Here is a 22790-nt window from a genome sequence, read left to right on the forward strand (position 1 = left end):
GAGAAGCACTGCCATAGTGGGAGAGAATGAGAATTCTTCATTATTGCAGCATAAGATTCTATGTCCTTCAAGAAAGGAAATGACTTTTTATTCCACCTAAATGTTTGCTTTATTGGTTTGTTTTGGTGGAGACAAGGTGGTTTTTTAGAAAGTAAGTTTTATTGAGATAAAACTTACGTACCATAAAATTTACCCTCTTAAAATGATTTTAGAATATTCACAATGTTATATAACTATCAGCACTATCTAATTCCAGAACATTTTCATCACCTCAGAAAGAAACCCCTTGCCCATTAACAGTCACTCCCCGTGCTGCTCCCTGCCCTTGACCTTAGCAACCACTAATCTACTTTTTTGTCTCTGTGGTTTTAACATTTCATGTAAATGGAGTCATCATACAAAGCATGGTCTTTGCGACTGCTTTTTTTTTTTTTTTGGAAGACAGAGTTTTGCTGTGTTGCCCAGGCTACAATACAGTGGTACAGTCACAGCTCACTGCAGCTTTGACCTCCTGGGTTCAAGTGATCCTCCCACCTCAGCCTCCCAAGTAGCTGGGATCACAGGCACATACCACCACACCTGGCTAATTTTTTTGTTTGTTTTAGTAGAGACAAGATCTCACTCTGTTGCTTAGGCTGGTCTTGAACTCCTGGCCTCAAGCAACCCACCTGCCTCAGCCTCCCAAAGTGCTGGGATTACAGGCATGAGTCACTGTGCCCAGCCTATGACTGGCTTTTTTTAAACTTAGCATACTATTTTTAAGGTTCAGCCATGTTCTGGTGTACATAAATATATCATTCCTCTTTGTTGCCGAATAATGTTCTAGCCATTCACTTTTACAGGTTGTGCCAACCATCTTGGAGAAATTCAAAGAGAAGAAACCTCAAGTGGTACAAGCCTTGCAGGAGGCAATTGATGCAATCTTCCTTACTGTAAGTTGACAGCATGAGTTTGTGGTTTTATCTGAAGTAAAGTTTGTCAATATAATATTTTGATTGTTCTTTACAATTGAAAAAAGTTCATTAAGCACATTTTCTTTCTAAAGACCACACTACAGAACATCAGTGAGGATGTTTTAGCAGTAATGGATAATAAAAATCCAACCATCAAGCAGCAGACATCTCTTTTTATTGCAAGAAGTTTCCGCCACTGCACTGCTTCTACCCTGCCAAAGAGCTTGCTAAAGCCCTTTTGTGCTGCACTACTTAAGGTACAGACTCTCCTTGAAATTGGGGGAATATTGAAATTATACCTAGGCAGGATTTTTTTCCTGCTAATTATGTACAGTGACTACTTGACTTTCAGACTATAGAGTTCATAATCTTTTGAGGAGCAGACTCTTTGCAGCTTGGAAACTGAATCCAAATTCTCCTAACTGTGTTCCTCTTCTTGAAAGAAAGCACAAGTTAGTGTTATGATTCCATTAACTGTTAAATATTTTGTTTCTTACTTGGCCCATATACTGGTGTTCAGCTGGATCTGGCCAAGCATAGGCATCAAATGTGGAGTATTTGAAGATCATCTGGGAATGAGTCATTTTAGATAGAGGGTAAGAGGAAAAGGAAGCACTTAATTTTGCAAAATGGATTACCAAGGGTTTCCTTAACCCAGAAAGAATTTTTTTGTTTGTTTTTGTTTTTGTTTTTTTTGTTTGAGATGGAGTTTAGCTCTGTTGCCCAGGCTGGAGTGCAGTGACACAATCTTGGCTCACTGCAACCTCCGCCTCCCAGGCTCAAGCAATTCTCCTGCCTCAGCCTCCTGAGTAGTTGGGATTATAGGTGCATGCCACCATGCCTGGCTAGTTTTTTTGTATTTTAGTACAGATGGGGTTTCACCATGTTGGCCAGGCTGGTCTCAAACTCCTGACCTCAGATAATCCACCTGTCTTGGCCTCCCAAAGTGCTGGGATTACAGGCATGAGCCACCGTGCCTGGCCCAGAAAGAATTTTTGAAAGAGGAACTGTCAGTTGGCACAAGGAAAGCTACACTTAGCTTCAGAAAATTGTAAAAAGCAAATTCTTTATCCAGCAACCATCAGTCTGAATTAAAATGAGTAATGCCTAAAATACCTTGCATTAATATTTTGCTTACTTCTGGACTATAGCACATCAATGATTCTGCTCCTGAAGTCAGAGATGCTGCATTTGAAGCATTGGGTACTGCTTTGAAAGTGGTTGGCGAGAAAGCAGTAAACCCATTCTTAGCTGATGTGGACAAACTCAAGCTTGATAAGGTAGGTTAGTAATGGATTGGACTGAATTTGGACAACAGTCCTGTCTCTTTGCATCATGGCTTTGTCTCTTGACAATTGGAGAGTACTGGTATTCTTTTGATTGGGATTTCTTGATTTTTTTTTTTTAAATTGCCCTTTACAGTAGGAAAGAAATGCATACTTGAAACAAGTTTTGGAGGATGCTCTCTGGTACTTTTTGTCTTCAATTTTGTCTGTTGTTTTACTAAGAAAAAAAATGCTGATATCACCTCAGGAAATTTATTTCATCCTCCACTGGTAGTTCACACCTAGAGTTTGAAAACATAGCTTTTGAGAATTTAAGTTTCATTCAAGGCCATGATGGTGATAATAGTAGAAATATCTTTCAAATTGTAACCAAAAAAAGCTGAGTGACCAGTCTGTAGAGAAGATGAAAACAGTTCTGTGAAATAAATTTATTTCTAAAGTCCAGAAAGTTACCTTCCTATATGTGAATGTCTTCCATAAACAATGTGGTCATTTTAAGTTTATTACAATTCTAATTTGTAAAGAAACAAAATGTCAGATTAATATCTTACATATGCCTACCTACTGCCAGAAAAGTGTGGATAATTTATATTTGTTGAAAGGGAAATTTTTTCTCTTAATTTTTTTTTTTCTGGCAACGAGTCTCACTCTGTCGCCCAGGATGGAGTGCAAATGGCACAATCTCAGCTCACTGCAACCTCTGCCTCCTGAGTTCAAACGATTCTTGTGCCTCAGCCTCCCAAGTAGCTGGGATTATAGGCGTCTGCCACCATGCCCGGCTAATTTTTTTGTGTTTTTGGTAGAGACAGGGTTTCACCATGTTGGCCAGGCTGGTCTCGGACCTCTGACCTCAAGTGATCCACCCATCTCGGCCTCCCAAAGTGCTGGGATTATAGGCTTGAGCCACCTTGCCCAGCCATTTCTCTGAATTCTTACGTGTAGTTGTGGTTTAGAAATGTAATAACATAGTGGTTGTGTTTCAAAGTTGGGCTTAATGATGTTCATCTCATTTTCATTCTCCAGATCAAAGAATGTTCAGAAAAGGTAGAATTGATACATGGTAAGAAAGCCGGACTAGCTGCTGATAAGAAGGAATTCAAACCTCTGCCTGGAAGGACTGCTGCTTCAGGGGCTGCAGGAGATAAGGACACAAAGGACATTTCTGCACCCAAACCAGGACCTCTAAAAAAGGCACCTGCTGCTAAGGTTAATAGATTATTTGAAAATAGAATTTAGTAAGGAAGGGTGTGAGTCTCAGGTTCATGGTTGTTCCTCTAAAATTATTTTGTTTGATAAATGAATTCATTTGCCACATTAAAAATACAGCAGAAAATCTGTTAATGAAGATAGGATATTCCAGCAATAAATTCAGCTATTTGAAGCTTTAATAGAGATAAAAATAGTAACAAAGGCACAGAAGTGTGTTTTGTCAATTTAACATAAAATTTACTATCTTAACTTTTTTTTTTTTTTTTGAGATGGAATCTCGCTCTGTTGCCCAGACTGGAGTGCAGTGATGCAATCTCGGCTCACTGCAACCTCTGCCTCCCAGGTTCAAGGAATCCTCCTGCCTCAGCCTCCCAAGTAGCTGGCATTACAGGCACCTGCCACCATGCCTGGCTAATTTTTGTATTTTTAGTAGAGACAAGGTTTCACCATGTTGTCCAGCCTGGTCTCAAACTCCCGACCTCAAATTATCTGCCTGCCTCAGACTCCCAAAGTGCTGAAATTACAGGCATGAGCCACCATGCCCAGCCTCAATAAATCTGTCAATTAATAAGTAAAAGTTGATGTCTGTTAACAACAACAAAAAGAATAGTAGGAGATTTGTTATTTGAAGTATCTCTCCATATAGAGAATGCTATTACAGAGAAAAATCCAGAAGAGGTATCGTAGTTAATCAAAGAGTACAGAATTTTCTATATTTAGGGTTAGAATATAAATCCCTTTATGGGGTTATTACTATGAACCAACAAAACCATACTGTTGATATGACATGGTAAGTATTACAGGCTTCCATTTAGTTAAAAACTGGCATCCTTAGTTTTGCTAACTACAACTTAAAATATTGGAATATATTCAAGATAACATTAGTTTCAGAACAGCTCTGGATGCTGAAGACTAATTTGGTCCTCTGTTATTTTATCTTTTCTTTTTAGGTTTGCGGCATTTCATAACAAATATCCAAAATAGGTAGAAGGAACAATGTGAATGGTGATGCGTGTTGCCATAATATAGTTATCATTTGCTGTGTACATTGTGATACACTATTTTCTTGTGACTTTTTGCCCCCGTACATATTCTGCTTTTGTATCTTGGGACTTCTGAAAACTGGAGTGGAATGAATATTTTTTGTATTTTTTGTAAAGATGGGGTTTTGCCATACTGCCCAGGCTGGTCTTAAACTCCTGGGCTCAAGGGATCCTTAGCCTCCCAGAGTGCTGGGATTACAGGTGTGAACTACTGCGCTCAGCTACTTGGGAAGCTGAGATGGGAGGCTCACTTAAGCCCAGGAGGTCAAGGCTACAGTGAGCCGTGATCAGGCCACTGCACTCCAGCCTGCATGACAGAGCAAGACCCTGTCTCAGAAAACAAACAAACCCCAAATAAATGTAAAAAAAAAAAAAAAAGGTATAGGGATGTCATTCTCAAATTAATTTGTAAATGTAGTACAATTTCAGGCCATCTCTTTTGTTTCATTTATCTCATTAATTCTAAATTCAAGTTTTCAATATGGGGTCTACAGATTACCCCATGGGTGGTCTTCAGGGGTTCTGTCTGACCTTGAAACTGTGCTAAATTTTGTAGGTACAAAAAATGTTTATTTTAGGGTAATCCCTCATTTTAATCAAATTTTTGAGGGAGTATGTGACTCAATAAAAGTTTTAAAACCACTGTTTTAGGCCGGGTACAGTGATTCATGCTTGTAATCCCAGCACTTTGGGAGGCCAAGACAGGAGGATCACTTGAGGCCAGGAATTCGGGACCAGCCTGGGCAACATGGCAAAACCATGTTTTCTGTCTCTACAAAAAAATTTTTTTTAATTAGCCAGGCATGGTAGCACACGCCTGTGGTCCCAGCTACACAGTAGGCTGAGGTGGGAAGGAAGATCCCTTGAGCCCAGGAGGTTGAGCCTGTAGTGAGCCGAGCTTGTGCAACTGTGTTCCAAGCTCGACAACAAAATGAGACACTGTCTCAAAAAAATAAAAAATAACTCCACCATTTTAAATCCTTAAGTGGTTTAATTTTTATTTTTTAAATTGTTTTAGGCTGGTGGGCCACCGAAGAAGGGGAAACCAGCTGCACCGGGAGGCACAGGGAATACTGGAACCAAGAACAAGAAAGGACTGGAGACTAAAGAAATAGTGGAGCCTGAGCTCTCGGTCAGTATTACACACTGAGCCTGAAACTCATGAACCCTGCAAAGTGAGACCTATGAGAAGACTGGAGTTGTTGGTGGGTTCTACAACATACAGTTAACTCATATCTTTTAGCTTATTGAAACTGCCTTGGACAGTCTCCTTTATCAAAGTATAATAGAAGCCTCAGAAACTATAGCATACCATGGGAATATTCTTTTAGTTTTGACTGGAATATGTTTACATTTTTGTCATCTGTTCCCTTAAGCAATTCCTAATTCTAATATGTTTTTGTATCTTACAGATAGAAGTATGTGAAGAAAAAGCTTCAGCTGTTCTTCCCCCTACCTGTATACAGCTTCTTGACAGCAGTAACTGGAAAGAAAGGCTGGCTTGTATGGAAGAGTTCCAGAAGGTAGTGCATAGGGATGAATTGAGTATGAAAGAAAATCAGATTATATGGAAGCAGTGAAATTGATAATAAAGAATTTGTCCTAATTGCTGTGTTTTATAACCAGCGAACACATTTCATGGCATTAAAGATGAGGTGGGACTTTTTATTTCTTGTAGCTGTGTAGTGTTTGCTATCTTTAAACATCAGTATTCTATGGCCTCTATAAGCTCATGACTTAATACTTAAGAAAATTATATTCTTATTCTGAATTATAAGGCTTAGATTAAGTTTTTCTTTTTTTTTTTTTTTTTTTTTTTTTTTTTAGACAGAGTCTCGCTCTGTTGCCCAGGCTGGAGTACAGTGGCGTGATCTCAGCTCACTGCAAGCTCTACCTCCTGGGTTCACGCCATTCTCCTGCCTCAGCCTCCTGAGTAGCTGGGACTACAGGCGCCCGCCACCACGCCCAGCTAATTTTTTGTATTTTCAGTAGAGACGGGGTTTCACTGTGTTAGCCAGGATGGTCTCAATCTCCTGACCTCATGATCCATCCACCTCGGCCTCCCAAAGTGCTGGGATTACAGGCATGAGCCACCGCACCCGGCCCAGTCTTGCTTAGATTAATTTTTTAACTATGGTACTCGCTCATAAACTTCCTAGGCAAATAGGTCTCTCTACTTAAACCATCCCTTATCCAGTACTTTTTTCCGGCTTTATCATCATGATTCCTTGGTAGAATTGGACAAAACCTCTCAAAAACGTGTGTTGTAAAGGAACATGGCAGTTCATTTTGGCATATACCAGGTGATTCTAATGAGGAAGGGTAAGGAGCAACTGCAAGAGCACTGTCACTTAAGGCAGAGAAGCCTTCCAGTCCTGCTTCTGCTGCCCATTTGGTTTAGATCTGAGTTTGTACATCTTTAATATTCAGTACTTTAGAACTTCAAATCTATTCTGCTTTGCTGTTTTTAGGAAAATCAAGGAAGAGAAAATATGTATAAGCAGTTTCTGCCACACACTAGGCAAATGAAAACTATTATTTTGCATGGAGCAAACTTTTTGTGAATTCCTGAAATGTGAGATAAATGTTCAGTGATACTAATTTAACAGCCATATACCAACCATCTAGCTTAAGAAATAAAGCATTATAGACATAAAAACACAAAGAAATAAAGCATAACAGCAGAAGCTATATAAGCTCCCTCAATAACCCTTCTCAGTTCTATTCCACTCCTTCCTTCAGAGGTAACCACTTACTTGACTTTGGTATTTACTCTTCCTTTGGAACTAATCTTTAACCCTTTAACTCTTTTATTCTCTTATTTTACTTCAAGGCTGTTGAGCTAATGGACCGAACTGAAATGCCATGCCAGGCATTAGTGAGGATGCTAGCCAAGAAACCTGGATGGAAAGAAACTAATTTTCAGGTATTTAAAATGTGAGATTTGATATATTTTATTGAAGTAATTTACATTACATCATCCTATGGAGTAATAGAATAGTTTTGGTAATGAATTTTTTTTTTTTTTTAATTTTTTTTTTTGAGATGGAGTTTCACTCTTGTTGCCCCGGCTGGAGTGCAATGGCATGATCTTGGCTCACTGCAACCTCTGCCTCCTGGGTTCCAGTGATTCTCCTGCCTCAGCCTCCCGAGTAGCTGGGATTACAGGCACCCGTCACCACGCCCGGCTAGTTTTGTATTTTTAGTAGAGATGGGTTTCTCTATGTTGGTCAGGCTGGTCTCGAACTCCTGACCTCAGATGATCTGCCCGTCTTGGCCTCCCAAAGTACTGGGATTACAGGTGTGAGCCACCGTGCCCAGCTTGGTAATGATTTTTAATGAACAATGGGGTGTGTGCATTTTGATTCAACACATAACTACAGTTGACTCTTGAACAATGTGGCAATTAGGGGCACTACCCCTTGTGTAGTTGAAACTTCACATATAACTCTGGACTCCCCAAGAACTTTACTAATAGCCTACTGTTGCCAGAAGCCCTACTGATAACATAGTCAGTTAACATATTTTGTATGTTACATGTATTGTATATTGTATTTTTACATTTAAAGTAAGCTAGAGAAAAAATGTGATTAAGAAAATCCTAAAGAATAGAAAACATATTTACTATTTATTAAATGGCAATGGATCATCATAAAGGTCTTCAGTTCCCTCATCTTCATGTTGAATAGGCTGAGGAGGAGAAAGTAAGAAAAGGGGTTTGCTAATTCAGGAGTGGCAGAGGCAGAAGAAAATTCATGCATAAGTGGATCTTTGCAGTACAAACCCGTGTTGTACAAGGGTCAGCTGTATAACTTTATATAACTAGAGATTTATATATGTATAAATATGTAAATATATACATCCATATATAATTTGTATAATTTAGATATATGCATTTTTTTCTTCTCACTTTTAGGCCTAGAAGGCTTCTTATCTAATTTTTACATATTCAAGGGAGAAATAAACAGTGAGATAGCTTTTTTATTTGATGGGATAAAAAATAAGTGCAGTCCTTAAATTGCCAATGAAAATTTACCATATAATCAATTGTATAGCCCCATTAACTGATAATAGAGCTGAAATTTAGCAGTACCAAGTTATTAGTCTAAGGGGCGGGTATAGAGGGAAGTATAGGAAAGTGGTGCAGGAAGGAAAATGAGAAAAAGTTTCCTTCTCTTTTTCTAGATGTACATAAAATAGACCTCATGCTAAACAAACTTGAAATGTATCAGGTTTATTTTTGGCATCCTGCTAGTCTCTTTTTGGTTTCTCTTCTGCTGCCACCTCTTGTTTTCCCTCTAGGATGTTTAGCTCTCTCATACACTGTGTTTCCCTTAGATTGTGTTACATAGGTTACATAGCACCTTATTCGTATAGGCCAGCTCCACAAAGGCTAAATATTCTAAAAGATTCTTGAGTTGTGAGTTGTCCTCTTGCTCTCACAGCACTTTTTTTTTTTTTTTTTTTTTTTTTTTTTTTTTTTGAGAAAGGCCTTCACTCAGTTGTCCAGGCTGGAGTGTGGTGGTGCAAACGTGGCTCACTGCAGCGTTGACATCTTAGGCTCAAGAGATCTTCCCATTTTAGCCTCCAGAGTAGTTGGGACCACAGGCGTGCATTACTACACCTTGCTAATTTTTTTCTCAAATTCTTAGAGAGTATGAAGTGTAATCTCATTGTGATTTTGATTTTCAGCCACCAAAGACTCTCTCCTCGGTTAACTTAATGACGAGCTAATGACTGGACAGATTTTCTTTTTTTTTTTTTTTTTTTTTTTTTGAGACGGAGTCTCGCTGTGTCGCCCAGGCTGGAGTGCAGTGGCCGGATCTCAGCTCACTGCAAGCTCCGCCTCCCGGGTTCACGCCATTCTCCGGCCTCAGCCTCCCAAGTAGCTGGGACTATAGGCGCCCGCCACCTCGCCCGGCTAGTTTTTTGTATTTCTTAATAGAGACGGGGTTTCACCATGTTAGCCAGGATGGTTTCGATCTCCTGACCTCGTGATCCGCCCGTCTCGGCCTCCCAAAGTGCTGGGATTACAGGCTTGAGCCACCGCGCCCGGCCGACAGATTTTCTTAAATGCCTTGAACCAATATGATCTGTCTCCCACCCTCTGCCAAGGGCGCGTGTGTGTGTGTGTGTGTGTGTGTGTGTGTGTGTGTGTGTGTGTGTGTGTGTGTGTGTGTGCGCGCGCGTTGGTTCATGCCAGAGATACTCAGGCACTTTACAGCTTTACCCTGGAATTCACTTTTAAAGCAAGGTCTTGAAGGTCAGTCAGAGATCCGAGATTAGGGCCCTTTTCAGTCTTTCCTGGGCATACACACAACCTTGAATATTCGCACGACCTTCTAGATTCTCAGAGTCCTCTGTGGATATCTCATTCCCTAGATCCTTTTATGTTTTTGACCAAGCTGGTTTCCCCCAACTGGTATTGTGGACTTACACAGCTCTGATGTGAGATGTTAAGCAGTTGCCGCTCATTGTTTTTGTTGTTTTCAACAAAATCCCTGGGGATAGGGCTCTTACCACTGAGCTAGCTAGAGTCCAGTCAAATAACAGGCCCTTCAAATGGAGCTTTTCTAGGAAGCAGCCAGAAAAGACAGTACTTTGGGTCAAAACTTTCTGAGGAAGTCCAAACCTGAGCTGTCCCCCCACCTGCCAGTGGCTGCACAGCTCTTGGTTTTCATAGTTGCTATGGTTACAAGACTTCAGGTTTTGAAGGCTACTGTGGAGCTGGAAGAAAAGGGGAACAAGGCAAGTTAAATCACCAGAAACCTCACTGTCCTTACTGAAATTTCAGCATCCTGTCTTTAAATGGTTCTTGTATTGTTACAAGCCTTTTTTAATTGTCAAAGTTGTGAGGTAAGTTGATTTGTATAGTTTTTGCCACTGTTCTATGTTGCTTTAAGGAAGATCAGTTTTTCAGAGGTATTGACTCTACAATTGCAGAAGTCCCACTCAAGATAATTACATTTCTTTGTTTTGTTTTTTGGTTTGGGATTATTTTAAAAATTTTTTACATTTTTATTTTTTTCACACGCCTGCTATGTCAAATTTTGGGGGTTTGAGACAAAGTCTCACTCTGTTGCCCAGGCTAGAGTGCAGTAGTGTGAACATGTCTCTCTGCAGCCTCAGCCTCCCAAGTAGCTAGGACTACAGGCGAAGGCCACACCCAACTAATTTTTGTACTTGTTGTAGAACTGGGGTCCCTCCATATTGACCAGGCTGGTCTTAAACTCCCGGGCTCAAGCATTCCTCTTGCCTCAACCTACCAAAGTGCTGGGATTACAGGCATGAGCCAGGCGATAATTGCATTTTAAAAGAGGGTGTTTGTGTGGCTGGGCACAGTGGCTCACGCCTGTAATCTCAGCACTTGGGGAGGCTGAGGTGATATCCACTTGACATCTACTTGAGGTCAGGAGATCGAGACCAGCCCGGCCAACATGGTGAAACCTCATCTCTACTAAAAATACAAAAATTAGCCAGGCGTGGTGGCAGGTGCCTATAAGTAATCCCAGCTACTTGGGCGGCTGAGGCATGAGAATCACTTGAACCCGGGAGGCAGAGGTTGCAGTAAGCTGATATCACACCACTGCACTCCAGCCCGGGCGACAGAACAAGAATCTGTCAAATAATACGTACATACATAAATAAATAAGTGGGGGTATTTGTCACCTGAATGAATCTGTATAATAGAATTTCTAGTGGCTTAACAAAGTTAAAATATTCACACAATACAAAGAAAAATATTTATGAGCAAAGGGGTCCTTAATCCCATAGATCTGCCATCACAATAATATCTTTAAATTATTTTCCACAGATGTTTTTATTCTTTTACTTAAAAGCCAACAAGTTCTCTAAAATCTCTCAAGTTCTGCGTTATGTGTGTGTATAAGAGGGTTATAGTGTTTTTGTAGGCAGCCCTAGTAGTAATTCTCAGTTATACAGTCAGTAGTAATTTGTTGTGTATTTTAGGATGTGTATTCAGTACTAAATGCAAATAATCATAAGAGGAGGAAAATTAAAAAATCAGATTTTTCAATTCATAAACTTTCTGTGCAATATTATTTGTTAATATTTTGGAACACTGAGTAGCTTTTTTTCCCCTCTCTTCACTGTCAGTTAAGTAATTGGTAACAATTAAAGGATACAAATTATTTTGCATATTTGTTTAAAATCCTCGTTTTACTTTAGTTGTGTTCTCAGCTGTCCCTAACCATGTCATATCTGTTACATGCTGTTAATACAAGTAAATAAATAAATGTCCTTGGCTTGCTCCTAACTTTATGAACTTATCCTTGTTCAGGTGATGCAAATGAAACTTCACATAGTTGCTTTGATTGCCCAGAAGGGAAATTTTTCCAAAACGTCAGCTCAGATTGTATTAGATGGCCTTGTGGACAAGATTGGAGATGTGAAATGTGGGAACAATGCAAAAGAAGCTATGACAGCAATAGCTGAAGCCTGTATGTTACCGTGGACTGCTGAACAGGTAACACAGAACTCTTATTCCTCCAGTTTTCCTAATTTTTTTACCCAAACTTTAAGCTTACTAATTAAACATTAGTTTTTATCTTCTCAAGTAAAATCTTTTTTGATACTGCATTTTGTTTTGAGATGGAATTTCACTCTGTCGCCCAGGCTGGAGTGCAGTGGTGCAATCTCGGCTCACTGCAACCCTCCTGGGTTCAAGTGATTCTCCTGCTTCAGCCTCCTGCATAGCTGGGATTACAGGCACCTGCCACCACACCTGCCTAATTTTTGAATTTTAACAGAGACAGGATTTCATCATGTTGGCCAGGCTGATCTCAAACTCCTGATCTCAGGTAATCCGCCTGCCTCGGCCTCCCAAAGTGCTGGGATTACAGGCATGAGCCACCACACCCGGCCCTTTGATACTGCATTTCCATTTTTACCTTTAAAAATACTCTATTGCCTAGTGATGAAAATTTATGTTAGTCAAAAATATTCGGTCAGACACAGGGTCTCACACCTGTAATCCCAGCACTTTGGGAGGCCGAGGCGGGAGGACAACGTAAGGCCAGGAGTTTGAGACCAGCCTGGCCAACGTGGTGAAACCCCGTCTCTACTGAAAATATAAAAATTAACCTGTAATGCCTGCTACTAGGGAGGCTGAGGCGGGAGAATCACTTGAACCCGGGAGACAGACATTGCAGTGAGCCAAGATCATGCCACTGTACTCCGGCCTGGGCAACAGAGTGAGACTGTCTCAAAACAAACAAACAAAACATTCTATAGACAGTGAAAGCCCACGAGCTCTCGAGGCTGCAATGATTGATGATTGTGCCACTGTACTCCTGGGTGACAGAGCAAGACCTTGTCTGTAAAAATAAAAGATATTGTAATGCAGAGTAATTGCTGAAAAGCTATAAACAGTCCAGAATGCCTTTTAGTCCCACTGTCACTCACCTCATTTTCTTGTGTAGGTTAACTCTTGTTCCTAAGGCATTCTTGCAGTTGTTTTAGCATCAGAAAACTCTGTTTAATGCACATCTGCCTTAATGTCATGTGTATTTCTATAAGAAATACGAGATAAAACACAGATCTGTTGGTTTTCCCGTTTCAGGTTGTGTCAATGGCTTTCTCACAAAAGAATCCCAAAAATCAGTCAGAAACTCTGAATTGGCTATCAAATGCCATAAAAGAATTTGGTTTTTCTGGGTAAGTCGGAACGAAATCAAGTGGAAAATAGTTAAATGTTCTGTCAGTTTCTAAGTCGTGATTCGTCGTAGCTATTGCTGCTTATTTCTGAAGCGTGAGAGCTGGATTGTCTCATTTATATAAAATAAAATTACCTTTGTTCTCAAAGGTCTATATTGGCTTGTGTTCCTGCATTTTAATATTCACTGAAAGAGTTCTCTAAGTTATTTTTCCTTAAGCATTAATAGCTGTCCCACAGAAAATCCAGTTCCAAGAATTTCTAGTCAAATACATTAGGAAATTTCTGTATAAAATTACATTTGTTTAAAGACCTATAGTATGCCTTGATGAATGAAATGCTCTCAGAAATCTTCAATAGAAGAGCTTGTTTAACTTTAACCCACTGTTCTCAAACTTATTTGCATATAGAGCACAGTTGTTTATTTAAAACAAAACTTTATACAGTTTACTTTATTCCAGGTACTTTTAAAAAGCACTTTCTAAATCATAATTCATTTGATTTAATCGTCATAAAAACTATGTGAGGCATTATGTTATCTCTATCTTGTAGATGAGGACTAAGGCACAGAAAGTTTAAGTAATTTGGGCCCATCATAGTTAGGAAAGTGGCAAAACCAAGATTTTAATCCAGGCATTCTGGTTTGGAGAAAGAATGATGTAACTGCTATACTATGTTGCCTTTGTCTGTGCCATGCTACATTTTTCAACATGCTTGTTAATATCTCGTGAAAGGATATTTTGAGTTCTACTGATTGAAAAAACACTATTCTAGAACTTACTCAAATAGCAAAGAACTGTTGTTGTTGTTGTTGTTTTTTTTTTTTTTTGAGACGGAGTCTCGCTCTGTCGCCCAGGCTGGAGTGCAGTGGCCGGATCTCAGCTCACTGCAAGCTCCGCCTCCCGGGTTCACGCCATTCTCCTGCCTCAGCCTCCCGAGTAGCTGGGACTACAGGCGCCCGCCACCTCGCCCGGCTAGCTTTTTGTATTTTTTTAGTAGAGACGGGGTTTCACCGTGTTAGCCAGGATGGTCTCGATCTCCTGACCTCGTGATCCGCCCATCTCGGCCTCCCAAAGTGCTGGGATTACAGGCTTGATGTTTGTTATGTTATTATCTGTGGTGTTCTCCCATAGTTGAGGGTATTGTTATAATTCCTCTTAATTGTACAGTCTTTGATATAACACAAATCTCTTGGCATGTCACTTATAAAAGCCACATATTTTCCTCTTTTTTGTTACGATCTTTCATTTATTCATGTATTAAACAATTACATATTGGCTATTACAGTGTTCCAATTGTTTGTTCCAGTCCTTCAGAATACATCGTGAGCGAAATTAAATTTCTGTTTCATGGGAGTTACGTTTGAATAAAGAAAGATAAGTAATAAACAGTACATATGTATATATAAAAAGAGAGACAGAGAGGCAGGCAGGCCGAGTGCGGTGGCTCATGCTTGTAATCCCAGAACTTATGGGAGGCTGAGGCAGGCAGATCACCTGAAGTCAGGAGTTCGAGACCAACCTGACCAACATGGAGAAACCCCACTTCTCCTAAAAATACAAAATTAGCTGGGTGTGGTGGCACATGCCTGTAATCCCAGCTACTCAGGAGGCTGAGGCAGGAGAATCACTTGAACCCAGGAGGCGGAGGTTGCAGTGAGCCAAGATCATGCCATTGCTCTCCAGCCTGGGCAACAAGAACAAAACTCCATCTCAAAAAATAGAGATATATATATTTTTACATATATATGTTTATGTAAAGCAGGATGAGGGGTTAAATGGAATAATGTGGTATAGTTTAGATGGTGTTGTTTTCTATATAGTAGTTGAAGAGTTCTTCCTGAAAAAAAGACATTTGAGCAGAGACCAGGATATGAGAGAGCAAGCTGTGATAATCAGAGAGGAGCATTCTAGACCAAGGGAAGAGCAAATGCCAAAAGCTCTGTGGTAGAAGCACATGTGATATATTTAAAATAGCAACGAGTGTATTTCCTTCAGAATGTAGCTATAGGACAATGAGTGAGTGGGTAGGAAGTGGTAGGAGATAAAGCTGGAGAAAGAATAGGGGGCCAGGTCATATGGGGCCTCAACATTTTGAGTTAAGTTGGGAAGACATTAGGGGATTTTTGAGCAGAAGAGTAACGGGTTCATATTCTGACTATTGTCAGAGAAAACAGGAGATCAAAGACAGGAAGACGAATTAGTAGGCTATTGGAATAATTCTGTCGAGAAATTCTGGTGGCTTGGACATAGACTGTAGAAGTGGAAGGGTTTTAACTGATAAAGATGTTTAAAAAGCAGAACAGAACAGGATATAAGAGAGAGACAAGTCAGAGATAACTTCAAAAAGTCAAGGATAGCCTGAGCAACTGGAAGAAAAATGTGGCTCTTCACTGAGGTGGAGAAGACTGGGAGGAACAGATTTTGGGATTGGAGTGAGGACAATCAGGAGTTTGGTTTCAACATATTAGATGTAGGGTGTCTTCCAGGTATACAAATGGAAATATCACAAAGGCAGCTGGATGATGTGAATCTGGAGTTCAGGAGAGAGTTCAAGATTGGATTTAAGAGTTGTATTTAAGCATGAAAGGATTGTCAGCATATAGATAGTATTCAAAGCTCACTTTAGTGTAGGAGGCTGAGTGCGGTAGCTCAAGCCTGTAATCCCAGCACTTTGGGAGGCTGAGGCAGGCAGATCACTTGAGGTAAGGAGTGTGAGACCAGCCTGGCCAACACGGTGAAACCCCGTCTCTACTAAAAACAAACAAACAAAAAATTAGCTGGGTGTGGTGTTGCACACCTGTAATCTCAGCTCCTCGGGAGGCTGAAGCATGAGAATTGCTTGAACCAGAGAGGCAGAGGTTGCAGTGAGCTATCATGTACTGTACTCCAGCCTAGGTTACAGAACAAGACTGTGTCTCGAATAAATAAAACAAAATAAAATAAAGTTAGTGTAGGAAGAGAAAAAGTGAGAACTTTGCCAAAGGAAGCCAGTCCTAGAGTCTGGCTTTATAAAACTCTATTGAGTATTTTGAAGGTTTCATTTGTTTGCTTTTAATTCTAAGTGTTTCTTCTAGGTTGAATGTCAAAGCTTTCATTAGCAATGTGAAGACAGCTCTTGCTGCAACAAACCCAGTGAGTACATAACAACATATATAGGGCAGTATTGCCATCTTTGTGATTTAAAAAGTTATTATTGCCATCTTTGTGATTTAAAAAGTTCTTTTTCTTCTGTCTGGCAGGCTGTGAGGACTGCTGCCATAACCCTGCTTGGCGTGATGTATCTGTATGTTGGTCCCTCTTTGCGAATGTTCTTTGAGGATGAGAAACCTGCCCTCCTATCCCAGATAGATGCAGAATTTGAGAAGGTAAAATTTCCACAAATGATGCAATCTGTTAGCGGACTTGAGAATCTCATTAATTAAGACTAAACTGTTGGGTGTGGTGGTGCATACCTGTAGTCCCAGCTACTCAGGAGACTGAGGAAGGAGGATTGCTTAAGCGCAGATGTTTTGGGGGCTGTAGTGTGCTGTGCCAGTTGGGTGTCCACAGTAAGTTCAGCATTAGTATTGTGACCTCCCAGGAGCTGAGGCCACCAGGTTGCCCAAGGAGAGGTGAACTGGCCCAGATCAGAAACAGAACAGGTCAGCCAGGTGCAGTGGTTCATGCCTATAATCCCAGCACTTTGGGAGGCCAAGGCAGGAGGATCCCCTGAGCCCAGGAGTTTAAGACCAGCCTGGGCAACAAAATGAGACCTTGTCTCTACAAAAAAAAAAAAAAAAAATCAAAAAATTAGCCAGGCATAGTGGCACATGCCTGTGGTCCCAGCTACACAGGAGGCCAAAGTGGGAGGATCACCTGAGCCCAGGAGGTTGAGGCTCCAGTGAACCATGTTTGTACCACTGTACTCGAGCCTAGGCCACAGAGACAGACCTTTTCTCAAAAGAAAAAGAAAGAAAGAAACAGCACGTCAAAACTCCCATGCAGATCAGATCAGTAGTGGGATCACAATTAGAATAGTCACTGCATGCCAGCCTGGGCAACATACTGAGACTCCGTCTTTCTGGAATGAAGAATATGTATTTGCTTTTATGCACAATAAAGTATCCCTGGAAGAGTTCATAAGAAATTGATGATTTTGGCTGGGCTTGGTGGCTCATGCCTATAATCCCATCACTTTGGGAGGCTGAGGCAGGCAGATCACTTGAGGTCAGGAGTTTGAGACCAGCCTGGCCAATATGGCGAAACTCCATCTCTACTAAAAATACAAAAATCAGCCGAGTGGCTGGGCGCCGTGGCTCACACCTGTAATCCCAGCACTTTGGGAGGCCGAGGTGGGTGGATCATGAGTTCAGGAGATCAAGACCATCCTGGCTAACATGGTGAAACACCATCTCTACTAAAAATACAAAAAATTAGCCAGGCGTGGTGGCAGGCGCATGCCTGTAGTCCCAGCTACTCGGGAGGAGAATGGCGTGAACCCGGGAGACGGAGCTTGAAGTGAGCTGAGATTGCCCCACTGCACTCCAGCCTGGGCAAGAGAACGAGACTCTGTCTCAAAAAGAAAAAAAATTCAGCCGAGTGTGGTGGTATGCCCTGGAATCCAGCTACTTAGGAGGCTGAGGCATAAGAATCACTTGAACCCGGGAGACATAGGTTGCAATGAGCCAAGATCATGCGACTGCACTCCAGTCTGGGTGACAGAGCAGGACTCTGTCTCAAAAAGAAGAAGAAAAAAAATTTTTTTTTTTGTTTGTTTGTCTGTTTTGTTTTTGGGTTGTTTTGTTTGGTTGTTTGAGATGGAATTTCGCTCTTGTTGCCCAGGCTTGAGTACAGTGGCGCTTCCTGGGCTTATTCCAACCTCTACCTTCCGGGTTCAAGCAATTCTTCTGCCTCAGCCTCCTCAGCTGGGAAGCTGGGATTACAGGCATGCGCCACTATGCCAGGCTAATTGTTGTATTTTTAGTAGATATGAGGTTCTACCATGTTGGCTAGGCTGGTCTCAAACTCCTGACCTCTGGTGACCTGCCCGTCTTGGCCTCCCAAAATGCTGTGATCACAGGTGTTAGCCACCACAACCAACCGATGTTTTTATCTATGAGGAAGATAACTAGGTAGCTATGGTATAGAATGGGAGATTTTTCTCTTTACGTTCTTTGATACAATGTCAAATGTTGTAAATGTATTACCTGGTCAAAAAGTACATTAAATATAAGTTTATTTAATTTTGTTTAGAGACAGGGTCTTACTCTGTCACCCAGGCTGGAGTGCATTGGCACAATCATGTCCCACTGCAGCCTCAACCTCCCAGGCTCAAGTGGTCCTCCTGCCTTAGCTCCCAAGTTGCTGGAACCACATGCATTATGCTCAGCAAATTTTTAAAATTTTTTGTAGAGACAAGGTCTCCCTTTGTTGCCCAGGATGGTCTTGAGCTCCTGGACTCAAGCACTCCTCCCACCTCAGCCTCCCAAAGTGTTGGGATTACAGGCGTGAATCACTGCTCCTGGCCAAATATAACATTTTTTAAAAATTTAAAATAAAAACATAAATTTAAAAACTTGACCCTCCTCGGCCAGGTGCGGTGTCTCATGCCTGTAATTGCAGCACTTTGGGAGGCCAAGGTGGGCGGATCATGAGGTCAGGAGATGGAGACCATCCTGGCTAACACAGTGAAACCCCGTCTCTACTAAAAATACAAAAAATTAGCCAGGCATGGTGGCAGGCACTTGTAGTCCCAGCTACTGGGGAGGCTGAGGCAGGAGAACGGCGTGAACCTGGGAGGCGAAGCTTGCAGTAAGCCGAGATCACGCCACTGCACTCCAGCCTGGGCGACAGAGCAAGATTCCGTCTTAAAAAAAAAAAGACCCCCTCAAATAATATTTCTAACTGAAATTGCTGAGTGTTGGTACACTTGCTCTGTATTGTCTTGAGTATATAAGTCAAAAGACAGCTTCATAATTCTAACGAGTTTTGGGGGAATGTTTTGTTTTGTTTTGTTTTTGAGATAGAATCTGGCTCTGTCACCCAGGCTGGAGTGCAGTGGGCAATCTCAGCTCACTGCAACCTATTCCTCCTGGGTTCAAGTGATTATCCTGCATCAGCCTCTCTAGTAACTAGGACCACAGGTGTGCACCACCACACCCTGCTAATTTTTGTATTTTTAGTATAGTTGAGGTTTCACTATGTCAGCCAGGCTGGTCTCGAACTCCTGACCTCAGATGATCCACCCGCCTTGGCCTCCCAAAGTACTGGGATTATAAGTGTGAGCCACCACACCTCGCCTTCTAGTAGGTTTTGTATAAAAATACCTTTTGACATGTAGTCTCAAAATTGTAATCTAGGTAGCAGTCAAATTACCTACTGTGTAAATAGATATTATAAAGGAATGAGAGTTTGACACGGGCACCCTCTCTAATTTGTTTGTTCCCATATCCTATTATATAAATTTCATTACCCTTACTCATTCATTTGTGTATAGATGCAGGGACAAAGCCCACCTGCTCCAACCAGGGGAATTTCCAAGCATAGCACAAGTGGTACAGATGAAGGAGAAGATGGAGATGAACCAGATGATGGGAGCAATGATGTCGTTGATCTTTTGCCGAGGACGGAGATCAGGTAGGTTCCAGTCTGTGAAATGGTTTATTTCATTCATTGTATTGAATTCTGAATGTTCTTTTTGAATTCAGTGAGGGGAACTTATGTGATATCATCATTTTTTTGGAGTGTGGAATTAAAGGTTATTTTCTGTTTTTCAGTGATAAAATCACTTCAGAGTTGGTATCTAAGATTGGTGATAAGAATTGGAAGATTAGGAAAGAAGGCCTAGATGAAGTGGCAGGTATTATCAATGAAGCAAAATTTATCCAACCGAATATAGGTGAACTTCCAACTGCCTTGAAGGGTCGACTCAATGATTCAAATAAAATCTTGGTATGTAGAGCATACGACTCTTCTTTTTATCTTCCCTCCCCACTGCTGCAGGAGTTACGTTTTCAGTGTAGCCTTCACTAGCAAAAACTAAGTGATTACTTTCTTTGCTTTGAACTAGAAATAGCTGCCTTTAATTTATTAAGTGTATCTCAAGATATGATGGTAGTTGGCAGATTTATTCATCAAATTTTTATGAGTCAGAATTTGCTTTTTGCAGAAATCCAGTATTGAATATATTTGTATAAAACTGCTTGTAATATACATAAACATAATAATTTCTTATTTTTAAATGTGGATTTTTATATCAGGATTTCCATAAACTAGGTTTTACCTTAAAGTTGTAAAGTACCATAATCTCTGGTCTAAAATTCTGATAATCTAGTTTTACGAACTGATGATAAAGAGAGAGGCCACTGCCTACAAAATAATTGGAATAATCTAAGTAGAATAGCATGACAAGCCAATGTCTCTGTCTCTTGAGCAGGCCAGAAATATCCTGCTGTATTGACAGTATAGCAGCAAATTTACGGAAGTTTGCACGCAACTTGCTTATGGTTTCAACATAAAGTATTGGCTCTTTCCACTTAGGTACAGCAAACATTGAATATCCTGCAACAACTGGCAGTAGCCATGGGCCCAAATATTAAGCAACATGTAAAAAATTTAGGCATCCCTATCATCACAGTCCTTGGAGACAGCAAGGTAAACCTAACTCTTTTCACCACGGCTCCATTCTGGAATAGGCCAGCCATATTCTTGGGTTAAAGATAATTCTCTTTTTAGAGTAATGTAAAGACCTTATAAACTTTATAAAGATGGAAATATTAGAAGAAAAACAGTAAACATTTTTATCTTCCAGGCAGGATTAAGGTGACCAGATATCACTTACTAGTTTTGTGACTTTTAGATAAGATATCTTCATTGAGGGTCAGTTTCTTTATCTGTGATATTTCTTTCTTACAGAATTAAATGAGTCTGTATGTAAGGTACATTTTATTGTGCCTGTTTCATATAGTATGCACATGACAAATGGTTGCTATTATGATTATAACATAATTGTGTAACATTTTGCTGTAGTGAATAAAGACGTGAATTTGGAGTTCATTAAGTTATTTTCTACTTTTATTTTTCTGAACTATTAGAGTGGGATCTTCTAGTAGCTCAGCAAGATAATTGTAGTTTCATAGTCCTAGAAGTCACTGAAATATCATTGAAGGTTACAATGTTTAGCCCTAGACTAAATATTTGAATATAATGTATAATTTATTTAACTTGAGGAACTTTAATATAATTTGTGCTATTTTAATATTAATGTAAATTAATATAAAAACATAACTAATTTTCAATCCGTTTATTAGCAATTTCAGTCTTAACCATTATGTTGTCTTTAACATTTAGAATTTCATTCTTTAGCAGACAGACATAGACGTAAATGCCCGCAGCTTTTCAGGAAGCAAAATATAGGAGTTTATTCTTTTTTTTTTTTTTTTTTTTTTTTGAGACAGAGTCTCGCTCTGTCGCCCAGGCTGGAGTGCAGTGGCCGGATCTCAGCTCACTGCAAGCTCTGCCTCCCGGGTTCACGCCATTCTCCTGCCTCAGCCTTCCATGTAGCTGGGACTACAGGCGCCCGCCACCTCGCCCGGCTAATTTTTTGTATTTTTAGTAGAGACGGGGTTTCACCGTGTGAGCCAGGATGGTCTCGATCTCCTGACCTCGTGATCCGCCCATCTCCGCCTCCCAAAGTGCTGGGATTACAGGCTTGAGCCACCGTGCCCGGCCTAGGAGTTTATTCTTACATGATATTTTATGCCCAGATCACTCACTGTTTTGCCTGATTAACTGAGTACACAAGTTTTACAATTTGGAGTTTTATATTTCTACTTTACTTTGGAGTTTTAGTACAATCATAGAACTAGTTTCTGTTTTAGAGGATGGCTTCATGTATGTTCATGTGGGCCTTAGAGAACCCTCCATTGTTCATGTTCATAAAGCAACAGTGATTACCCCCTACCTCCAAACTGTGGTAGATATTATTTTTGCTGATTATCTTCTCCATTTAGAACAATGTTCGAGCTGCTGCCCTAGCGACTGTAAATGCTTGGGCAGAACAGACTGGCATGAAGGAATGGCTGGAAGGAGAAGATCTTTCTGAAGAGCTCAAAAAGGAAAATCCTTTCTTGAGGCAAGAGGTTAGTATCATAAATTAATCAATCGTGTGCATTACTCATGTCATTTACTTCCATAGGGGCTTGGGCCTGTCTGATAAATACGCATTTATGGTTAGAATGAGTTTCATTATAAAACAATTAATAAAATGAAACCACATTCCTGGGGCCTTTGTATTCATGTGCTTCCATTTTCTTCCTTTCACATGCTTCTTTATCAATAACACTTTCTAGAGGACTAGGCTTTTTGTGGAATTTTTCCCTTTTCTTAAACATTTAAATGATAAAATCAGAGGTTTTGTGTTTTTTGTTTTTTTAATTATACTTTAAGTTCTGGGATACATGTGCAGAACATGCAGGTTTGTTACATAGGTATACATGTGCCATGGTGGTTTGCTGCATCCATCAATCCGTCATCTTCATTAGGTATTTCTCCTAATGCTGTCCCTCCCCTTGCCCCCCCAACCCCTGACAGGCCCCAGTGTGTGATGTTCCCCTCCCTGTGCCCATATGTTCTCATTGTTCAAC

At 40.5% G+C, this 22790-nt stretch overlaps 1 protein-coding gene and 1 long non-coding RNA gene across 5 annotated transcripts in view; one reads left to right on the plus strand and one right to left on the minus strand.

Annotated features, from left to right (window-relative positions):
* Positions 1-22790, plus strand: part of LOC105471674 (cytoskeleton associated protein 5) — a 100528-nt gene that overhangs the window by 43365 nt on the left and 34373 nt on the right. For all 4 annotated transcript variants that reach the window (XM_024789686.2, XM_011724322.3, XM_024789688.2 and 1 more), the window contains exons 10-24: positions 843-932; positions 1046-1210; positions 2105-2233; positions 3263-3445; positions 5510-5623; positions 5904-6014; positions 7325-7417; positions 11792-11977; positions 13073-13167; positions 16242-16299; positions 16407-16532; positions 19643-19782; positions 19923-20097; positions 20686-20799; positions 22158-22286. In XM_024789686.2, coding sequence (XP_024645454.1) covers positions 843-932; positions 1046-1210; positions 2105-2233; positions 3263-3445; positions 5510-5623; positions 5904-6014; positions 7325-7417; positions 11792-11977; positions 13073-13167; positions 16242-16299; positions 16407-16532; positions 19643-19782; positions 19923-20097; positions 20686-20799; positions 22158-22286 — 1908 coding nt within the window. The remainder of the gene's footprint in view (positions 1-842; positions 933-1045; positions 1211-2104; positions 2234-3262; positions 3446-5509; positions 5624-5903; positions 6015-7324; positions 7418-11791; positions 11978-13072; positions 13168-16241; positions 16300-16406; positions 16533-19642; positions 19783-19922; positions 20098-20685; positions 20800-22157; positions 22287-22790) is intronic.
* The window catches only part of LOC105471673 (uncharacterized), a 37104-nt gene continuing 24410 nt past the window's right edge, over positions 10097-22790 (minus strand). The window contains exons 2-3 of the long non-coding RNA XR_981316.2: positions 12916-13022; positions 10097-10218 (exon numbers count right to left, since the gene is read on the minus strand). This is a non-coding gene — a long non-coding RNA (uncharacterized lncRNA). The remainder of the gene's footprint in view (positions 10219-12915; positions 13023-22790) is intronic.

Source organism: Macaca nemestrina, chromosome 12, assembly GCF_043159975.1.
Source record: "Macaca nemestrina isolate mMacNem1 chromosome 12, mMacNem.hap1, whole genome shotgun sequence".
Lineage (NCBI taxonomy): Eukaryota > Metazoa > Chordata > Mammalia > Primates > Cercopithecidae > Macaca > Macaca nemestrina.